General features: G+C 42.5%; 1 protein-coding gene across 10 annotated transcripts in view; it reads left to right on the top strand.

The window, feature by feature from the left end:
• Positions 1–7782, top strand: part of LOC139162813 (NACHT, LRR and PYD domains-containing protein 12-like) — a 130110-nt gene extending 122328 nt beyond the window's left edge. For all 10 annotated transcript variants that reach the window (XR_011558386.1, XM_070743677.1, XM_070743695.1 and 7 more), the window contains 2 exons: positions 4583–4753; positions 7162–7782. Coding sequence is in view for 9 of the 10 variants with exons in the window: in XM_070743677.1 (XP_070599778.1) it covers positions 4583–4753; positions 7162–7366 (376 nt within the window). In the remaining variant the exon portion in view is untranslated. The remainder of the gene's footprint in view (positions 1–4582; positions 4754–7161) is intronic.
• Positions 7783–16478: the final 8696 nt, after the last annotated feature.

The raw sequence follows: 16478 nt of genomic DNA on the forward strand, positions 1-16478 counted from the left end.
TACCAGCTTCTTCTCTACTGCCCTTCTTGTGAATAGGCACAACACTGGCCATTCTCCAATCCTCAGGAACTTCTCCTGTTAACAAGGATTGGTTAAACAAATCAGTCAGGGGGGTAGTAATGACAGATCTGAGTTCTTTAAGAACTCTGGGGTGGATGCCATCTGGACCCATTGCCTTATTTATCTTTAATCGTTCAAGTTCTTCTAAGACATCAGCTTCTAAGATCACTGGAGCTGAATCCGTACAGCTGGAAGCAATGCTATATCCCTCTATAGTATTATTTTGTAAGGTGTCTTTTGAGAAAACTGAACAGAAGTAGCTATTGAAATGGTCAGCGATCTCCTTATTCCCATTAATGCATGTATTATTCCCAGTACTAAGCTTCGTGATGCCGCAGTTTTTCTTCTTCTTATCACTAATATATCTGAAGAAGGTTTTATCCCCCTTCTTTACAGATTTGGCAATTTCTTCCTCTTTTGAGGCTTTAGCAGCATATATTATCTGTTTCGCCTCCTTCTGTCTCATTTTATACACCTCCCTATCAGCTATACTTCCAGACTCTTTATACCTCCTATAGGCAGCCTTTTTTTCATTGACTATAGCCCTTACATCATTGCTAAACCATAGTGGTTTCTTCTTCGTTTTACCTTTAGTTATTTGTCTTACATACAGTCCAGTGGCTTTTAAGATGGCCTTTTCCACTGGGTGCTCGCTCCTGCCATTTTATCCCTCCCCTTTAATTCATTATCTAAATATTCCCCCATTGCATTAAAATTTGTTTTTCTGAAATCCAATACTTTGGTTGCATTATAGGATTGCTCACAATGAGTTTTTACATCAAACCACAAACATAGATGGTCACTGCAACCTAAATTTTCTCCCACCTTGACATCTGAAACCCAATTCCCATTCGTAAAAACTAAATCTAGAATATTCTCCCCTCTAGTTGGTGTCTTAACCAGCTGTGTCAGAGCTGCTCCTGTAACGGCCTCTACTATATTCTTACTTTTGCATGTAAGGGCACTGGGGATATTCCAGTCAACATCAGGCATGTTGAAATCACCCATAACCACAATATCTCCCTTTACTGCCATTGGGTAATTTCATCCATCATCTTGTTGTCATATTCCTCGGATTGCCCTGGAGGCCTATAGATCACCCCAATTCTAATGACAGAACCATCTTTATTTTGCATGCAAATCCAGAGAGTCTCTAGATCTTGACGTGTATTTTGAATTAGTGTTGTTTTTAGACTTTCTTTAACATAAATGGCTACTCCACCTCCCCTTCTCTCTATCCTATCCTTCCTATACAGTGTATATCCTGGTATGGATATTTCCCATTCATTAGAATCCTTAAACCATGTCTCAGTTATGGCAACCAGGTCCAAATTATCTCTAGATATTATGGCCATTAACTCACAGAGCTTGTTGCTCAAGCTTCGAGCATTCGTGCACATTACCCAAATAACATTATTTTCATTAATAGTTTGCCCTTTATCATCAACAACTACATCTATTTTATTTACAGCTCCCTTTTCATAAGCTTCCAAAAACTGCTTTATCCTCATTGGTCGGGGACAGAAATCACCCACATCAGTTACATCCCTGTCCCCTTTACCTAGTTTAAATGCCTGTCCAAAAAAGTTCTGAATTCCTCACCGAGTACCTGGGTACCTCTGTATGATGGATGCAAACCATCCCTCTTAAACAATTCCCTATTAGACCACCTACTGACATCATGACTTACATAGCCAAAACCTTCAGCTTTACACCACTGCCTTAACCACACATTAAACTCTCTGATACACGTTGTTTTATCCTCTTGGTCACAAACCGGTAACACCTCTGAGAAAGTCACTGAATCAATTATTTTACCCAGCTCCACACTTAGACATTGAAAATCTCTTTTTACTACATTAACATTTCTACTACATTAACATTTCACCCTTGTTTAAAGTGACCAGATTTTAAGATTGGGAAAGAGGGACATCTTTTTTTTTCTTCTTTTTTTTTGGGGGGGGGGGGCTAAAAACAAGTTAAGCCAAAAAAAATTAGCAAAAAAAATTCTCTCTCTTTCTCTCCCTACATTCATTTCTCTCTATTTCTCTATCTTTCTCTCTCCCTCTCTCTTTCTCTGTCTTCCTTCCTTCCTCTTCCTTTCTCTCTTCCTTTCTTCCTCTCTTTTTTGCTCTCTTTCTCTCTTCCTTCTTCCCTCTATCTCCCTTTCTTTCTTTCTTTCTTTCTTTCTGTTTCTCTCTTCCTCCTTCCCTTTCTCTCTATTTCTCTCTTTCTCTCCCTCCTTCTTTCTTTCTTTCTCTCCCTCCCTCTTTCTTTCTTTCTTTCTCTCTCTCCCTCTCTCTTTCTTTCTCTCTTTCTCTTTCTTTCTCTCGCTCTCTTTTTCTCTTTCTCCCCCTCTCTCTTTCTCTCTTCTCGCTCCTTCAATGAAGCATTGAGTGAAGAGTCTGAATACTTATGCCAATGGGATATTTCAGGTTTTTTCTTTTTAATACATTTACAGACCTTTCTAAAATTTTGTTTTCTTTTTGCCTTTATGCTCTATATTAATGTAGATTAATGAGAAGACAAATGAATTTTAATGACTATAGAATCAGGCTACAGCATAACAAAATGAAGAAAAATTGAAGGGGGTCTGAGAAATTTCTGAATGGGTATAGAACCTTCAGGCCCCCACCCTTGGCAAAACCTCCTTTGTTTGCATCTGCCTACCTCAGCCCATTCACAGCCAGCTTTCCCTCTAGTTCAGGGTGGGATTCAGCCAGTTCCAAGCAGTTCGGGTGCTCGGTTGCGCAGTTTGGAGAAGTAGCAAAGCACACCACCAGCTGGGTCTGCCTACCCTGCCCTATATATATATTGCCTTCGCCACACAGCCCAGCTCATCTCCACGCCTTGCCATTTGCCTTGGGTTGGTGAATCAAATATAAGCCTGCTGCACTTCACCTCGTGTCAGGTCCCAGGGTTGCACCATTCTCTGGTTCCAGCCTTTCCCCGGAGCCTCCACCTCACCTGCTTTCCATTCACCTCGTCTAGGTCAGGGAATGCACCATTCCCCCACTCTGGCCTTGCCCCAGGCCCCCATCTGCATGCCAGCCCCCACCCAGCCTCAAAGGAATTTATTTGGCCTGTGGCCTGCTGCACTGGGCGGGGGGGGGGGCGCTCAGGGGACATGGACACAGGACGGACAAAGCAGTTTGGGAATGGACCAGATGGGTTTTCTGACCTGTAAGAGGTTCCATTCAGAAAGCACTGGAGTGGAGATCTTGCAGATGTTTCTTCCATCCCTTGCTGAGCCTTGGTTGCTTGCGGAGATGCTCCATGTGCCCTCTCAGTCGGCAGCTGCTTCTCTCCACTGCTGTTCTTGTGGGAGAGAGAGCGTCTTGTGCAATTTAGAAACATAGAAACATAGAAACAAACATAGAAACATAGAAGTCTGACGGCAGAAAAAGACCTCCTGGTCCATCTAGTCTGCCCTTATACTATTTCCTGTATTTTATCTTAGGATGGATATATGTTTATCCCAGGCATATTTAAATTCAGTTACTGTGGATTTACCAACCGCATCTGCTGGAATTTGTTCCAAGGATCTACTATTCTTTCAGTAAAATAATATTTTCTCATGTTGCTTTTGATCTTTCCCCCAACTAACTTCAGAAAAAAACACTTCCCTCCTGAACCTTATTTAACCTTTTAATATATTTAAATGTTTCAATCATGTCCCCACTTTTCCTTCTGTGCTCTAGACTATACAGATGGAGTTCATGAAGTCTTTCCTGATACATTTTATGCTTAAGACCTTCCACCATTCTTGTAGCCCGTCTTTAGACCCGTTCAATTTTGTCAATATCTTTTTGTAGGTGAGGTCTCCAGAACTGAACACAGTATTCCAAATGGGATCTCACCAGTGCTCTCAATCTCCCTCTTCCTGCTTGTTATACTTCTAGCTATGCAGCCAAGCATTCTACTTGCTTTCCCTACTGCCTGACTGTACTGTTCACCCATTTGGAGACGGTCAGAAATCACTACCCCATAATCCTTCTCTTCTGAAGTTTTTGCTAGCACAGAACTGCCAATACAATACTCAGATTGAGGATTCCTTTTCCCCAAGTGCATTATTTTACATTTGGAAACATTAATTTAGCAGCTGTGAGCTGCTGCTTCCCTCCAAGTCCCACCTGAAAGAGCTGCATCTGAGAGAAAGAGCATTCCACATGGCTGCTACTTGTCTGTGCCACAGCAATTCCAGGTGGGACTTAGAGGAAAGCCATGGCTCACAGCTGCTCAATTGCACAAGACCCTCTCCCAGCAGTGCAGAGAGAAGCAGCCGCTGCCCCGGAGAGCAGATATGGAGGGGAGCAAACTCTGAAAGTCTGATCGGTCGAGCCTCACTTTGTGGCGGAAGCTGTGTAAGCATGGAAGGCATATGCACATGCGCGCATGATTACAGTTTTGGTGAACCATTTGCTAAATTAGTTGAATCACACCACTGCTTCAGTTCCTTTAAAAATACAAGATATGGTTGTTTTTCCTAAGAGAATGTTAATATTGCGATTCCTGTCTGCAGGATTTCTGGACAGATCCCAAAGGAATTCGACAGAAGGAATCTTGCAGAAGTATTCATGGAAAACCAGAGCCTGAGAGAGTTAGAACTGGCCATCAAGTATCTAGATGAGAAAACCGTGGGACCATTGTACGAAGGGCTCAAGCATCCAAAATGTAAAATAGAGACAGCACAGTAAGTGGCCATTTGTTTCTATTTTCATGTGCCAACCATCTTTTCCATGTTGATCTTCTGGAAATATATTCAGGATGAGGCCATTCTATTTGCAGTACATGACTTTCTCTTCCTTCAACCGTACAGGTCCTGTTTCTTTTCAAAGATCCAAATACTAAAACTCTTATGAAACAGTTCCTTATGCAACAATATATATATTTTTAGTAACGTATCTCAAATTGATAACTTACAATTTTCCCCAAAAGCTGAGATTACTTATTCCGAAAGGAATAAAATTTGTTGAAGTTGTTCTTGTTTCACAGCTATTGACCTCTGCTCTCTCATTGCTGTGGTCACATGATCTTCATTTTGAACATTCCCTGATAGTTTCCCAACCCTGTAAACCCTTTCTCCATCCTTTTCCCTAGCAGCAAGGAATTGACTCATTGTGTGGCCTTTAAAGAGCAATACTTTTAAGATCCACGAAGAAAGGCCTGGCTATTCTTATGTTTGGTGTTCCTTTTCTCTGGCACACAAACTATATCTCATTTTTGTTTAGAAAGTCAGGGGACAGGGATACTACATCCTTTTATAGTTCTTCCCATTCACATGCGAGGCAGGTTGGGCTGAGAGTCACCAAGTGAGGGGCTGTGTTGCAGATAGCTTAGGAATCGGATCTCTCTGGTATCAGTCAAATATACAGTGGTACCTCGTGATACGAACCCCTCGCCATACAAACAATCCGAGATACGAACCCGGGTTCGGAAATTTTTTGCCTCTTCTTCCGAACTTTTTCCATCTTACGAACCTGCCGCCGCCGCTGAGAAGCCCCACCGCCCGGCTGTCACTTTTTGAAACAGCCGGGGGGCTTCTCGGCGTTCTCCCGAACGCCAAACCTGGAAGCTCGGCAAAAGTTGGGGGGCGGCGTTTGGGTTCAGGAGGATGCTGAGAAGCCCCGCCGCCCAGCTGTTAGCTTTTCAAAAGAGCCACGGAGCTGTCGGGCCAGTCAGGAGGCTGGAAAGGAGGTGGGGAATCCCAATAGGGAATTCCATGGGCGGAGCTTTGATGTCCCAAAGATTTCCTTCCTGGCTGGCTGAAACGTGGACTCCAGGAAGGACGTATTTGTGACATCAAAGCTCCACCCATGGAATTCCCTTTTGGGATTCCCCACCTTCTTTCCAGCCTCCTGACTGACCCAACAGCTCCACAACTCTTTTGAAAAGCTAACAACCGGGCGGCGGGGCTTCTCAGCGTCCTCCTGAACCCGAATGCCAAACCCAAACTTCCGGGTTCGGCGTTTGGGAGGCCGCCGAGACACCCCTGACTGTTTCAAAAGATGACAGCCAGGCAGCGGGGCTTCTCGGCGGGTTCCCGAACGCCCAACCTGGAAGTTCGGCAAAGTTTGGGTTTGGCGTTCGGGTTCGGGAGGACGCCGAGAAGCCCCCCAGCTGTTTCCAAAAGTGACAGCTGGGCGGCGGGGCTTCTCGGCAGCCACCCGAACCCGAACTTTTGCCGAACTTCCGGGTTCGGCACTGGGAGAACGCTGAGAAGTGCCCGACGGTTTTTTTTCTTTCACGCATTAATTCATTTTACATTGTTTCCTATGGGAAACAATGTTTCATCTTACAAACCTTTCACCTTATGAACCTCCCCTGGGAACCAATTAGGTTTGTAAGACGAGGTATTACTGTATTAGGAAATATAATATAATACCTCAGTCTCTGCCCATCCTGTTTCATTTTTCAACTGCTTCCTACTCTAAACTAAATATAGACTAGCACATCCTCAGCCATCAGAGAGTAGACAAACCTGTCTTCCCCAACTCTCCAGGTGTCATGTGATCCTACTTCTCTTTCCTGTAAGGTATAATTCCCTGTAAGGTATATTCTTTACACTTTATTAAAATATACTCCTATACTTCAATAAAGAAGCCAGCAGGGATACTAAACTTTTGTTCAGATGAGAACAACAATGTAAAACATTGTGCTAGAGTTAAATTCAATTAAAATATCATCAGCATAATTATGCCACCTGGAAAAAGAGAGGGACATCATAGTCACGGCATGGCCCCAAATGTTGGGAGATGGCAAGGAGGAGTGAAAAGAATTTTTCTCTACCCACCTGTTCTATCCCATGCATGATTTTATACCCTTCGATCAAGTCACCCTTTAAACGCTGTCCCCTCCTAAAGGGATAGTTGATTAAGAGATAGGAAATCCTTCCAAAGACATCCACTTTTCTGAATTAAATAAAATGTAAAAAGAATGAAACCAAATGAAATCTGGAATTTTGTTGAGCTATAGATCAGACTATATTTGCAGTCTGTCCTGAGAGATGCCAGATGGGTCCCTGCACAGCCCTGTTAGAGATATGACTGAGAACTTACATTTTGTTGACAGGTTAAAGTAAGATTTGGTTTTTCGTTATAGGTTGAATGGTGTTGTGATTCAGCCTGAGGCTGCTCAGGGACCGGCTGCGTCTCTGCTGGCTCCATGCCCGGAGGAGGAGGACAGCGAACAGGAGGGGGCTGAACAGTCGGACGGGGGAGAGGAATGTCAGGAATGGGATGAAGGAGAACAGCATGAGAGCCCCGGGGGGGGGGGCTCTCCCCAGCCAGTAGCTTGGAATCATTAGGTGATGACGCACAAGCTGTCATTGACATGCGACAAAGACGTTCAGAGCAAAGAAAGGAGCAGTTAAAAACCTATTATAAACGTTGAATTAGAAACAGCTGGTTTTGGGTGTGGTTCTCATCAGCAGGGTTTAAAAGGCAGGCAAGCCCTTGAAGCCATGTGGAGTGTTATCAATTTTGGAGTTACGTGAACCTGCTTTGATTCTCAGCGTCTCTGATCTTGGCTTGTGGCCTAGCAGTCTGGAAGACTCGTGGGAGGCGTATGTTGGCTATCTCCAGTTTCGTTTTGGCAGCAATAATCCTATATTGCTTCATGGCCTTCGTGTATATCTTTGAAGTTCCAGCGTTTTCCTGTTTGTAAGGACATTTTCTGTTACCTGTGTTTTCTTTGAACTATATAAACTGCCTTTGCCTTTTACCGGTGTGTCTGGCTTATCTTTTTGGGTTGGTTTTAGCTTCCGGAGTGATCCAGACAGAACAAATGGAAAACATATTATACAGAATGGAAAGTGGATGGACATGGAGTGCACAGCTTAAGCCTCCAGTGCAAATGATGTTTCTTCATGCTTGTGTCAGCCTCTGCATTATTCTTCAGATCTTCACTGCATGGGCTGTCATTAAGAAATGGGGGCGGGGGGAGGCATTTGGGATTTGGGGGGAGGGGAGCACGCTGGAGGAGCCCATGAGAGTTTTGATTTTGTATGAGAAAAGGAAAAGGGGGAGGGAGCTGCAGCCTGGCCCAGATGTGCAGAGCAGAGCTGCTTATCACCAACTCAAGGTCAATGGCTGTGCATTCCAGAAGTGTGACACGCCAGCAAACATGGACCCAGAGGGCTTTCAGACGGCGCTTGGGGTTATTCCAGAGGCACTCATCCACAGTTCGGCGGAGTCTCTTGCGGAGGCCTGGAACAGGGCTGCTGCGGAGGCTCTTGACCGGATTGCGCCTTTGCGACCTCTCCGTGGCGCTAGACCCTGTAGAGCCCCATGGTTCAACGAGGAGCTCTGGGATTTGAAACGCCAAAAGAGACGTCTAAAGAAGCGATGGAGGAAGAGTAGGTCTGAATCTGATCGAACACTTGTAAGAGCTTTTATTAAGACCTACAAAGTGGCGCTCAAGGCGGCAAGATGCGCATACCATGCCACCTTGATTACATCAGCGGAATCCCGCTTGGCCGCTCTGTTTAGGGTGACCCGCTCCCTTCTTAACCAGGGGGGAGTTGGGGAGCCCTTGCAGAATAGTGCCGAGGACTTTAACACGTTTTTCGCTGATAAAGTCACTCAGATCCGGGCCAACCTCGACTCCAATTGTAAAACAGAGTCGGCTGACAACGAGTCAGTCGAGGTGACTGGGGCACGTACTTGTCCACCTGTCTGGGAAGAGTTTGATCTCGTGAAAGCTGATGAAGTGGACAAGGCCATTGGAGCTGTGAGTTCCGCCACCTGTTTACTGGATCCGTGTCCCTCCTGGTTGGTTTCGGCCAGCAGGGAGGTGACATGGAGCTGGGCCCAGGAGATTAACAACGCTTCCTTGGGGAGGGGAGTTTTTCCAACACTCTATAAAGAAGCGCTCGTGCACCCCCTCCTCAAGAAGCCTTCCCTGGACCCAGCCGTACTTAATAACTATCGTCCAGTCTCCAACCTTCCCTTTATGGGGAAGGTTGTTGAGAAGGTGGTGGCACTCCAGCTCCAGCGGTCCTTGGAAGAAGCCGATTATCTAGGTCCCCAGCAGTCGGGTTTCAGGCCCGGTTACAGCATGGAAACCGCTTTGGGCGCATTGATGCATGATCTCTGGCGGGCCCGGGACAGGGGTTTATCCTCTGTCCTGGTGCTCCTCGACCTATCAGTGGCTTTCGATACCATCGACCATGGTATCCTTCTGCACCGGCTGGGAGGGGTTGGGAGTGGGAGGCACTGTTCTCCAGTGGTTCTCCTCCTACCTCTCTGGCCGGTCGCAGTCGGTGTTAGTGGGGGGGTCAGAGGTTGGCTCCGAGGTCTCTCCCTTGTGGGGTGCCTCAGGGGTCGGTCCTCTCCCCCCTGCTATTTAACATCTACATGAAACCTCTGGGTGAGATCATCCAAGGACATGGGGTGAGGTATCATCAATATGCTGATGATACCCAGCTTTACATCTCCACCCCATGCCCAATCAACGAAGCAGTGGAAGTGATGTGCCGGTGCCTGGAGGCTGTTGGGGCCTGGTTGGGTGTCAACAGACTCAAACTCAACCCGGATAAGACGGAGTGGCTGTGGGTTTTGCCTCCCAAGGACAATCCCATCTGTCTGTCCATTACCCTGGGGGAGGAATTATTGACCCCCTCAGAGAGGATTCACAACCTGGGCATCCTCCTCGATCCACAGCTCACATTAGAAAACCATCTCTCAGCTGTGGCGAGGGGGGCGTTTGCCCAGGTTCTCCTGGTGCACCAGTTGCGGCCATATCTGGACCGGGACTCATTGCTCACAGTCACTCATGCCCTCATCACCTCGAGGTTCGACTACTGTAATGCTCTCTACATGGGGCTACCTTTGAAAAGTGTTCGGAAACTTCAGATCATGTAGAACGCAGCTGCGAGAGCAGTCATGGGCTTACCTAGGTATGCCCATGTTTCACCATAACTCCGCAGTCTGCATTGGCTGCCGATCAATTTCCGTTCACAATTCAAAGTGTTGGTTATGACCTTTAAAGCCCTTCATGGCATTGGGCCAGAATATCTCCGAGACCGCCTCCTGCGGCACGAATCCCAGCGACCGATTAGGTCCCACAGAGTGGGCCTTCTCCGGGTCCCGTCAACTAAACAATGTCGGTTGGCGGGCCCCAGGGGAAGAGCCTTCTCTGTGGCGGCACCAGCTCTCTGGAACCAACTCCCCCCGGAGATTAGAACTGCCCCTAGTCTTCCTGCCTTCCGTAAACTCCTCAAAACCCACCTTTGCCATCAGGCATGGGGGAATTGAATCATCTCCCCCTAGGCATGTTTAATTTATACATGGTATGCTTGTGTGTGTGTCTGTTAGTATATGGGATTTTTTAAAGCTATAAATATTTTAACTGATTGGATTATTTATGATTTGTACTACTTGTTGTGAGCCGCCCCGAGTCTTCGGAGAGGGGCGGCATACAAATCCAAATAATAAATAAATAAATAAATAAATAAATAAATAAATGTAAATAAGTAAATTAAATGTTAGATTTCACTGTGTTATACTAGCTGTAATATTCCAACACAATATTGAAATCTTTTTTTTATAAAATGCTTGTTCTACTGCTAAAATCCAGAAGTGGCTAAACTTCCCTGAAGCCTGGGGAAAGCTTAAATGACCTTCCACTATCTTCTGGAAGGCCAAAAATCAGCTGGCCAGTACACTGGAGCTGACATAGTGTTTTGTTTGCCCTCAGGAATGGCTCCACGTGCCACCTGTGGTACACCTGCCATAGGTTCACCATCACAGGTCTAGACCTTTCCCTACACAAAGCAAAGGCGTATGCCTAACATTATTTTGTGGCTTGGTAGACCTGAGCTAAACAGAGTTCTTGCTACAAATGTTCTTCTAGGAGCTCTGGAACAAGAGTTACAACTCGAGGAATTGCATCAACACCTAAAGTTATCAAGGGCTGCCAGCTATAATTGTTTAGCTGGGTTTGGTTTGACTGGTTTGACTTGGCTAAATACTAATTTAGCCAATATGTGAGCGTTATCTCTTTCCAACACAATCTTTCTTGAAGAGATAGAAAACAAAGCTACATTATTATTATTTATTTATTCATTTTGTTTATATTTATTCATTTATTTATTTATTTGTTTGTTTGTTTGTTTGTTTGTTTGTCTATCTATCTATCTATCTATCTATCTATCTATTGGATTTGTATGCCGCCCCTCTTCGTAAACTCGGGGCTATTACTATTATTGTTGTTGTTGTTGTTGTTGTTGTTGTTGTTGTTGTTATTTTTTTAGATTTGTATGCTGCCCCTCTCCGAAGACTGGGGCTGGAGAAGGAGGGTCCTTGATCTCCACCAGTGGCCTATAAACATGTGGAGGCTTTTCTGTGAAGGATTTTAATTCCTGGCTTATCAGTGTGCTGACATGAAGTGTAGATTGCTGGTACTGTCTTTGCTGTCAATGTTTCATCAAATGCTTCAGCAGAAGAAGCGAGGATTCAGGTGTTTTTCCCTGCCTGGCAAAAGCTGTTCTGGCCCCCAGACATGCCAACTGTGGAAGAAGAAAAGAGTCTTCCATCCTGGGAGGGAGGAGCAAGGCATTATGGACCAAATACAGAGGGCAGGACCTCCATCATTGCTCAATTTGTGAGGCTTCTGTTTGACATTGAACAACCGGACAGAAGGCAAAGGGGAGGGGGGGTCTAAAAGCCCAAAGTCCATGCTTTCTACACGGGGCTACCTCTGAAGAGTTTTCAGAAATTTCAAATCATGCAGAATGCAGCTGTGCGAGTGGTCATGAGTTTTCCCAGATATACCCATGTTTCTCCAACACTCTGCAGACTGCACTGGCTGCCGATTTGTTTCCAGACACAATTCATAGTGTTGGTGATGACCTATAAATCCCTACATGGCATCGAACCAGATTACTTATGGGACCGCCTTCTACCACCCAAATCCCAGTGACTGGTTAGGTCCCACAGAGTTGGCCTTTTCCAGATCCCATCAGCCAGACAATGTCGTCTGGCAGGGCCTAAGGCAAGACTCTTCTCTATAGTGGCCCCAGCCCTCTGGAACCAGCTCCCTCTAGAGATCCATGCTGTCCTCACCCTCCTTGCCTTTTGCAAGGGTATTAAGACTCACTTATGTCACCAGGCATGGGCAATTAGATCATGCCCTCCCACACCGAACTACCAAATGTGATGTGTGGTTGTAACTGAGTTGGTTGACTGCTTTTAATATAGTGGGATCTTAGTTTATAGTTTTAATTAATTAGATTTGTGTACACATTGTTTTATATTGTAGAGTTTCTGTTAGTAATTGAACCATTTTGTTGAATAGATCTTCGTCCATCGTTTCTGGGACATTCTGAAAACATAAATAAAAAGCAGATTTCTCTATTTCCAACATCAACATGGCACCTTCCAGTTCTTTATTGGCCACTCTAAGCCTCCCTTCTGCTTCTTCTATTTTATCTTCTGTCTTTCCTATATTTAATTCAACATTTTTGATTATTTGTTCATGATTGGTAATTACTTCTTGTATATTTTCCATTCTTGCTTCAAGTCCTTTGAACTTTCCTGACATTCTTTCAAATTTCTTATTTGTTTCTTCTTGATTCTGCTTCATCGTTTCTTGCGTTGTCATCATTGCTTCCTGGATCCTGACCATGTATTCCTGAATCATCTCTAATGATGCTTGTATCGATTGTAGTGCTGGTACTTGACCTTGTTTTTATTTGCTGCTGCCATTTCTGTACTTGTTTTAATTCCAGAGGAGGATGGAGTCCTAGGTGTTATCTCCTTCATTGGTTGCCGATTAGTTTCCGGTAACAATTCAAAGTGTTGGTTATGACCTATAAAGTCCTTCATGGCATCGGGCCAGAATATCTCCGAGACCGCCTTCTACTGCACGAATCCCAGCGACTAGTTAGGTCCCACAGAGTAAATGTTGTTGACATATTTACTACTCTTAAAAAGTAACTCCAAATTCTCATTCACTCTTTATATCTACCTTAATAGAATTAGTCTTATTATTTTAAATACTCTAAAATAACAATTATTTCAAATATTTCAGTTAGACAGTTAGCAGTAGCGTAGATACCAGATGCTGTTATACAATTAGTTGTACTTATTCTTAAATTATTTTTAAAATTGTTATTCTAAATTTGTTGTAACTACTAATAATCAATCTATATGTGTATTATAGCTAATTAAGCATTAATAAGTATTCAATAAGTATTCTAAATAAATCAATCTGTATCTAAATATTTAAAGTAAAAGTTCAATAGTTGATAAGTATTTCTAAATAATGATTAAAACACAATCAACCAATTCCTCTATCTGATAGTTAATATTAAATCACAGTAAATTATAATACTTATTAAATTGATTTAGCAAAATTAAATATGTTATCTATTCAATTAAAATAGTTAGAGTAAATATATTTTAAGACAAGAGTTGAGAGAGAAAACTGAGACAAATAAAAAAATAGATTGAAATCTTAAATCACAAAAGGGAAGAAAAGAAAAAACAGAGAGAAACCCCCCCCCCACACACACAATTTTATGTATCAATATCAACTATATAAACAGTCAGCTCTCCGTATCACCTTGAGCTGGGAAGTTCCGTTTCTTTTAACATTCCTTTCAGTTCAAAAGGAAAAAAAAGGTTTGGTTGTCTTTGAAGTTTGTGTATTTTCTTCTTAAATATTAAATCAACCCAGGGTCCAGTAATCAACAATCCATAATCAATAGTTAATAGCTAATAGTCAGTCATCAATAGTCAGAAATAGTGGGTAACGTTGGCCACTGAGGAACTGAACGGACGGTGTGGAGCTGAGCTCCGTTAAACATCGCCGTTTTATAGGTATTCATCGATCCTTGCAATAAAAGATCTGTAGGAAAGAGGGTGCCGTTAGTTCAATTTTGGGGGCGGCAGCCTGATCAACGAAACAAATTATCCCCTGGAAAGACTGAGTGCCTGTAAGCTAGGAGCAGCATGGCGGCCTAGAGCGTTCCCAGCTGGAGGAGATTAAGCCGATACTAGCGAGGGCGATCGAGACGGTGGAGTTGATTATAAACATACTGGAGTTGGATACATCATGAGATTTATGCTTACAAGTGAGTTTATCCACAGGAACGACGTTACTTTCCAATTTAATCTGCAAACAGTTAAGATCTGAGAAGGAAGGAGGGAGGGGACACCATCTCCCTCCCCCCTGTTGGCGGCGAGTTAAAATTTAAGTCAAAGTAAATACTCTAAAAAAAACAACGCTTAAGGCTTTTAGCACTCACCAAGAAGACCTGACGTCTCCCGAGGAAACCTAGGCTATAAACAGCGCTCTTTTTCTCCTTTTCGGAAACATTGACAGTGGATTTGGCCGAATATTGCGACTCTTTCACTTTCTGTTCCTGCTTTCGACTTTTCATTTTGTTGCTGCGTCACACTCTAGGGGGCGTTTTGAACAACACTTTGACAGTTTGAATAGCGCTTTGACTTGCCCATTTACAAAGGAAACGAAACAGGGATTGGACCTAAGGTGCCTGGAGAGACCCGGATAGCCGGATACGTCTGGAGAGGCCATGTGGCTGGATGAACTGTTTTACACACGTAGCGGAAAGCACAGCTGGGTGACTTTTTTGACAGAAAATTCATACCGTTGCCCGAGACAAATCGAAACACCCTGAATTGACCAGGACTTAACTAGTAGGCTGGCAGAGGCTGCGGAAAGGAGAGGGAGCGACTTGTAAGATCCTTGTAAGATCCTGCCATCCTCTGAGAAGCTACGTGACGACATACAGCCGGGCAATCTGTTAATTACCCACAGAGAAAAGAAGACATACAGAGCTGCTCCAAGCGATCTCAAAGTCTCAAACTGCTAAATACTCAAACTGTTATATCTTGGAAACTTAACCTGAACCTACAGATATTGACACGAAGAAATTGAAGAAGGGTTAGATTTGAATAATTAACTTAACTAAATACTCACTTAACTCATTTTAAAAATCTATTTGCTGTAAAGATACTCTTATTCATTACCATACTTGACAGATTATATATGTACATATATTAATTGATATTTATACAATATTTATATACAATATATTAACTTATTGGATTAGTAGACCATTAGATTATTTTACTATACTACGATATTTTTTCTATTAATTATTAGATACTACTAGTAATCTTTAGAAACATTAGTCATTAGAAATATCACTTAATTTATTAATAAATAGTATAGAATTTTAGAATTGATATTTACTAGCCTTTTTTAGCTTATATATATAACTGTGTCCATATTAACAATACATTGCTTACCTAATTGTTTAATCTATCACTAATACTTATAATATTATATAATATGATAGATATTTAGAAGGTTCTTAAGACTATAAGGAATTTTTGAATGAATTAACCATTTTTGAATGAATTAACTATTTTTCCTTTGACGGTTCATCATTTTTAGAAAAATAAAAGAATTACTCCCCCTTGTATGTATGTATGTATGTATGTATGTATGTATATATATAATTACTGTAAAATTTGATTAACCTTCTGAAAAGAGCTACTTACAAAATTGATAACCACTGAATGAAATTGAAACTGTGGGTATTGTATACCTTACTAGTAACTAGTAACATCTCCCCCTGGGCACGTTTAATTTATGCATGGTATGTCTATGTGTGTGTCTGTTAGCATATGGGATTTTCTTTTTAAATATTTAATATTTTAAATTTGTCTGATTACTTATGATTTGTTTCTACATGTTGTGAGCCGCCCCGAGTCTTCGGAGAGGGGCGGCATACAAATCCAAGTAATAAATAAATAAATAAATAACTCTTGATTATTAGCTATAATATAACCCACTGGAAATATATATCTCCCTAATCTGTCTGATATAAGCAACACTGTCATCTTTCTTTTCTAAATTACTCTTCCCATTTCTACCTAAAAGTAGACTGGAAGATCTTTAAAATTAACTATTAGAACCTTTATACCTGAGTTCTCAATATCTAATTTAAGCATATTTTTCTATCTAATTCTGGAAGGGACTATAAAAGATTTATATAAGTAGTCCAGTTGGTGGAATATTATCAAAATGACAAGCCTTTCTAACCTGACTAGATTGGGAACAGGAAAGAGGCCAATTAACCAATCCACCTCGGCTATACCTAGCCAAATTGAACCTAGATATTATTGCAATGCAAGAGGTACACATTAAAAATAAATTTGAACACCTACTTAAAAGGAATAAACTAGGGAACTTATTCTCATCGTTAGCACAGGAAAAAAAGAGAGGAGTAATCTGCTATATCAATCCCAACATACAAGCTAAACTAAAATATAAAGATAGAGACGGTAGAATCTTAATAATAGAAATACAAAAAGAATCAGAAACAATAACTCTAATTAATATATATGCCCCGAATGATGGTCAAGAAAAATTCTATAAAAAAT

This window comes from Erythrolamprus reginae, chromosome 1 (assembly GCF_031021105.1).
Source record: "Erythrolamprus reginae isolate rEryReg1 chromosome 1, rEryReg1.hap1, whole genome shotgun sequence".
Lineage (NCBI taxonomy): Eukaryota > Metazoa > Chordata > Lepidosauria > Squamata > Dipsadidae > Erythrolamprus > Erythrolamprus reginae.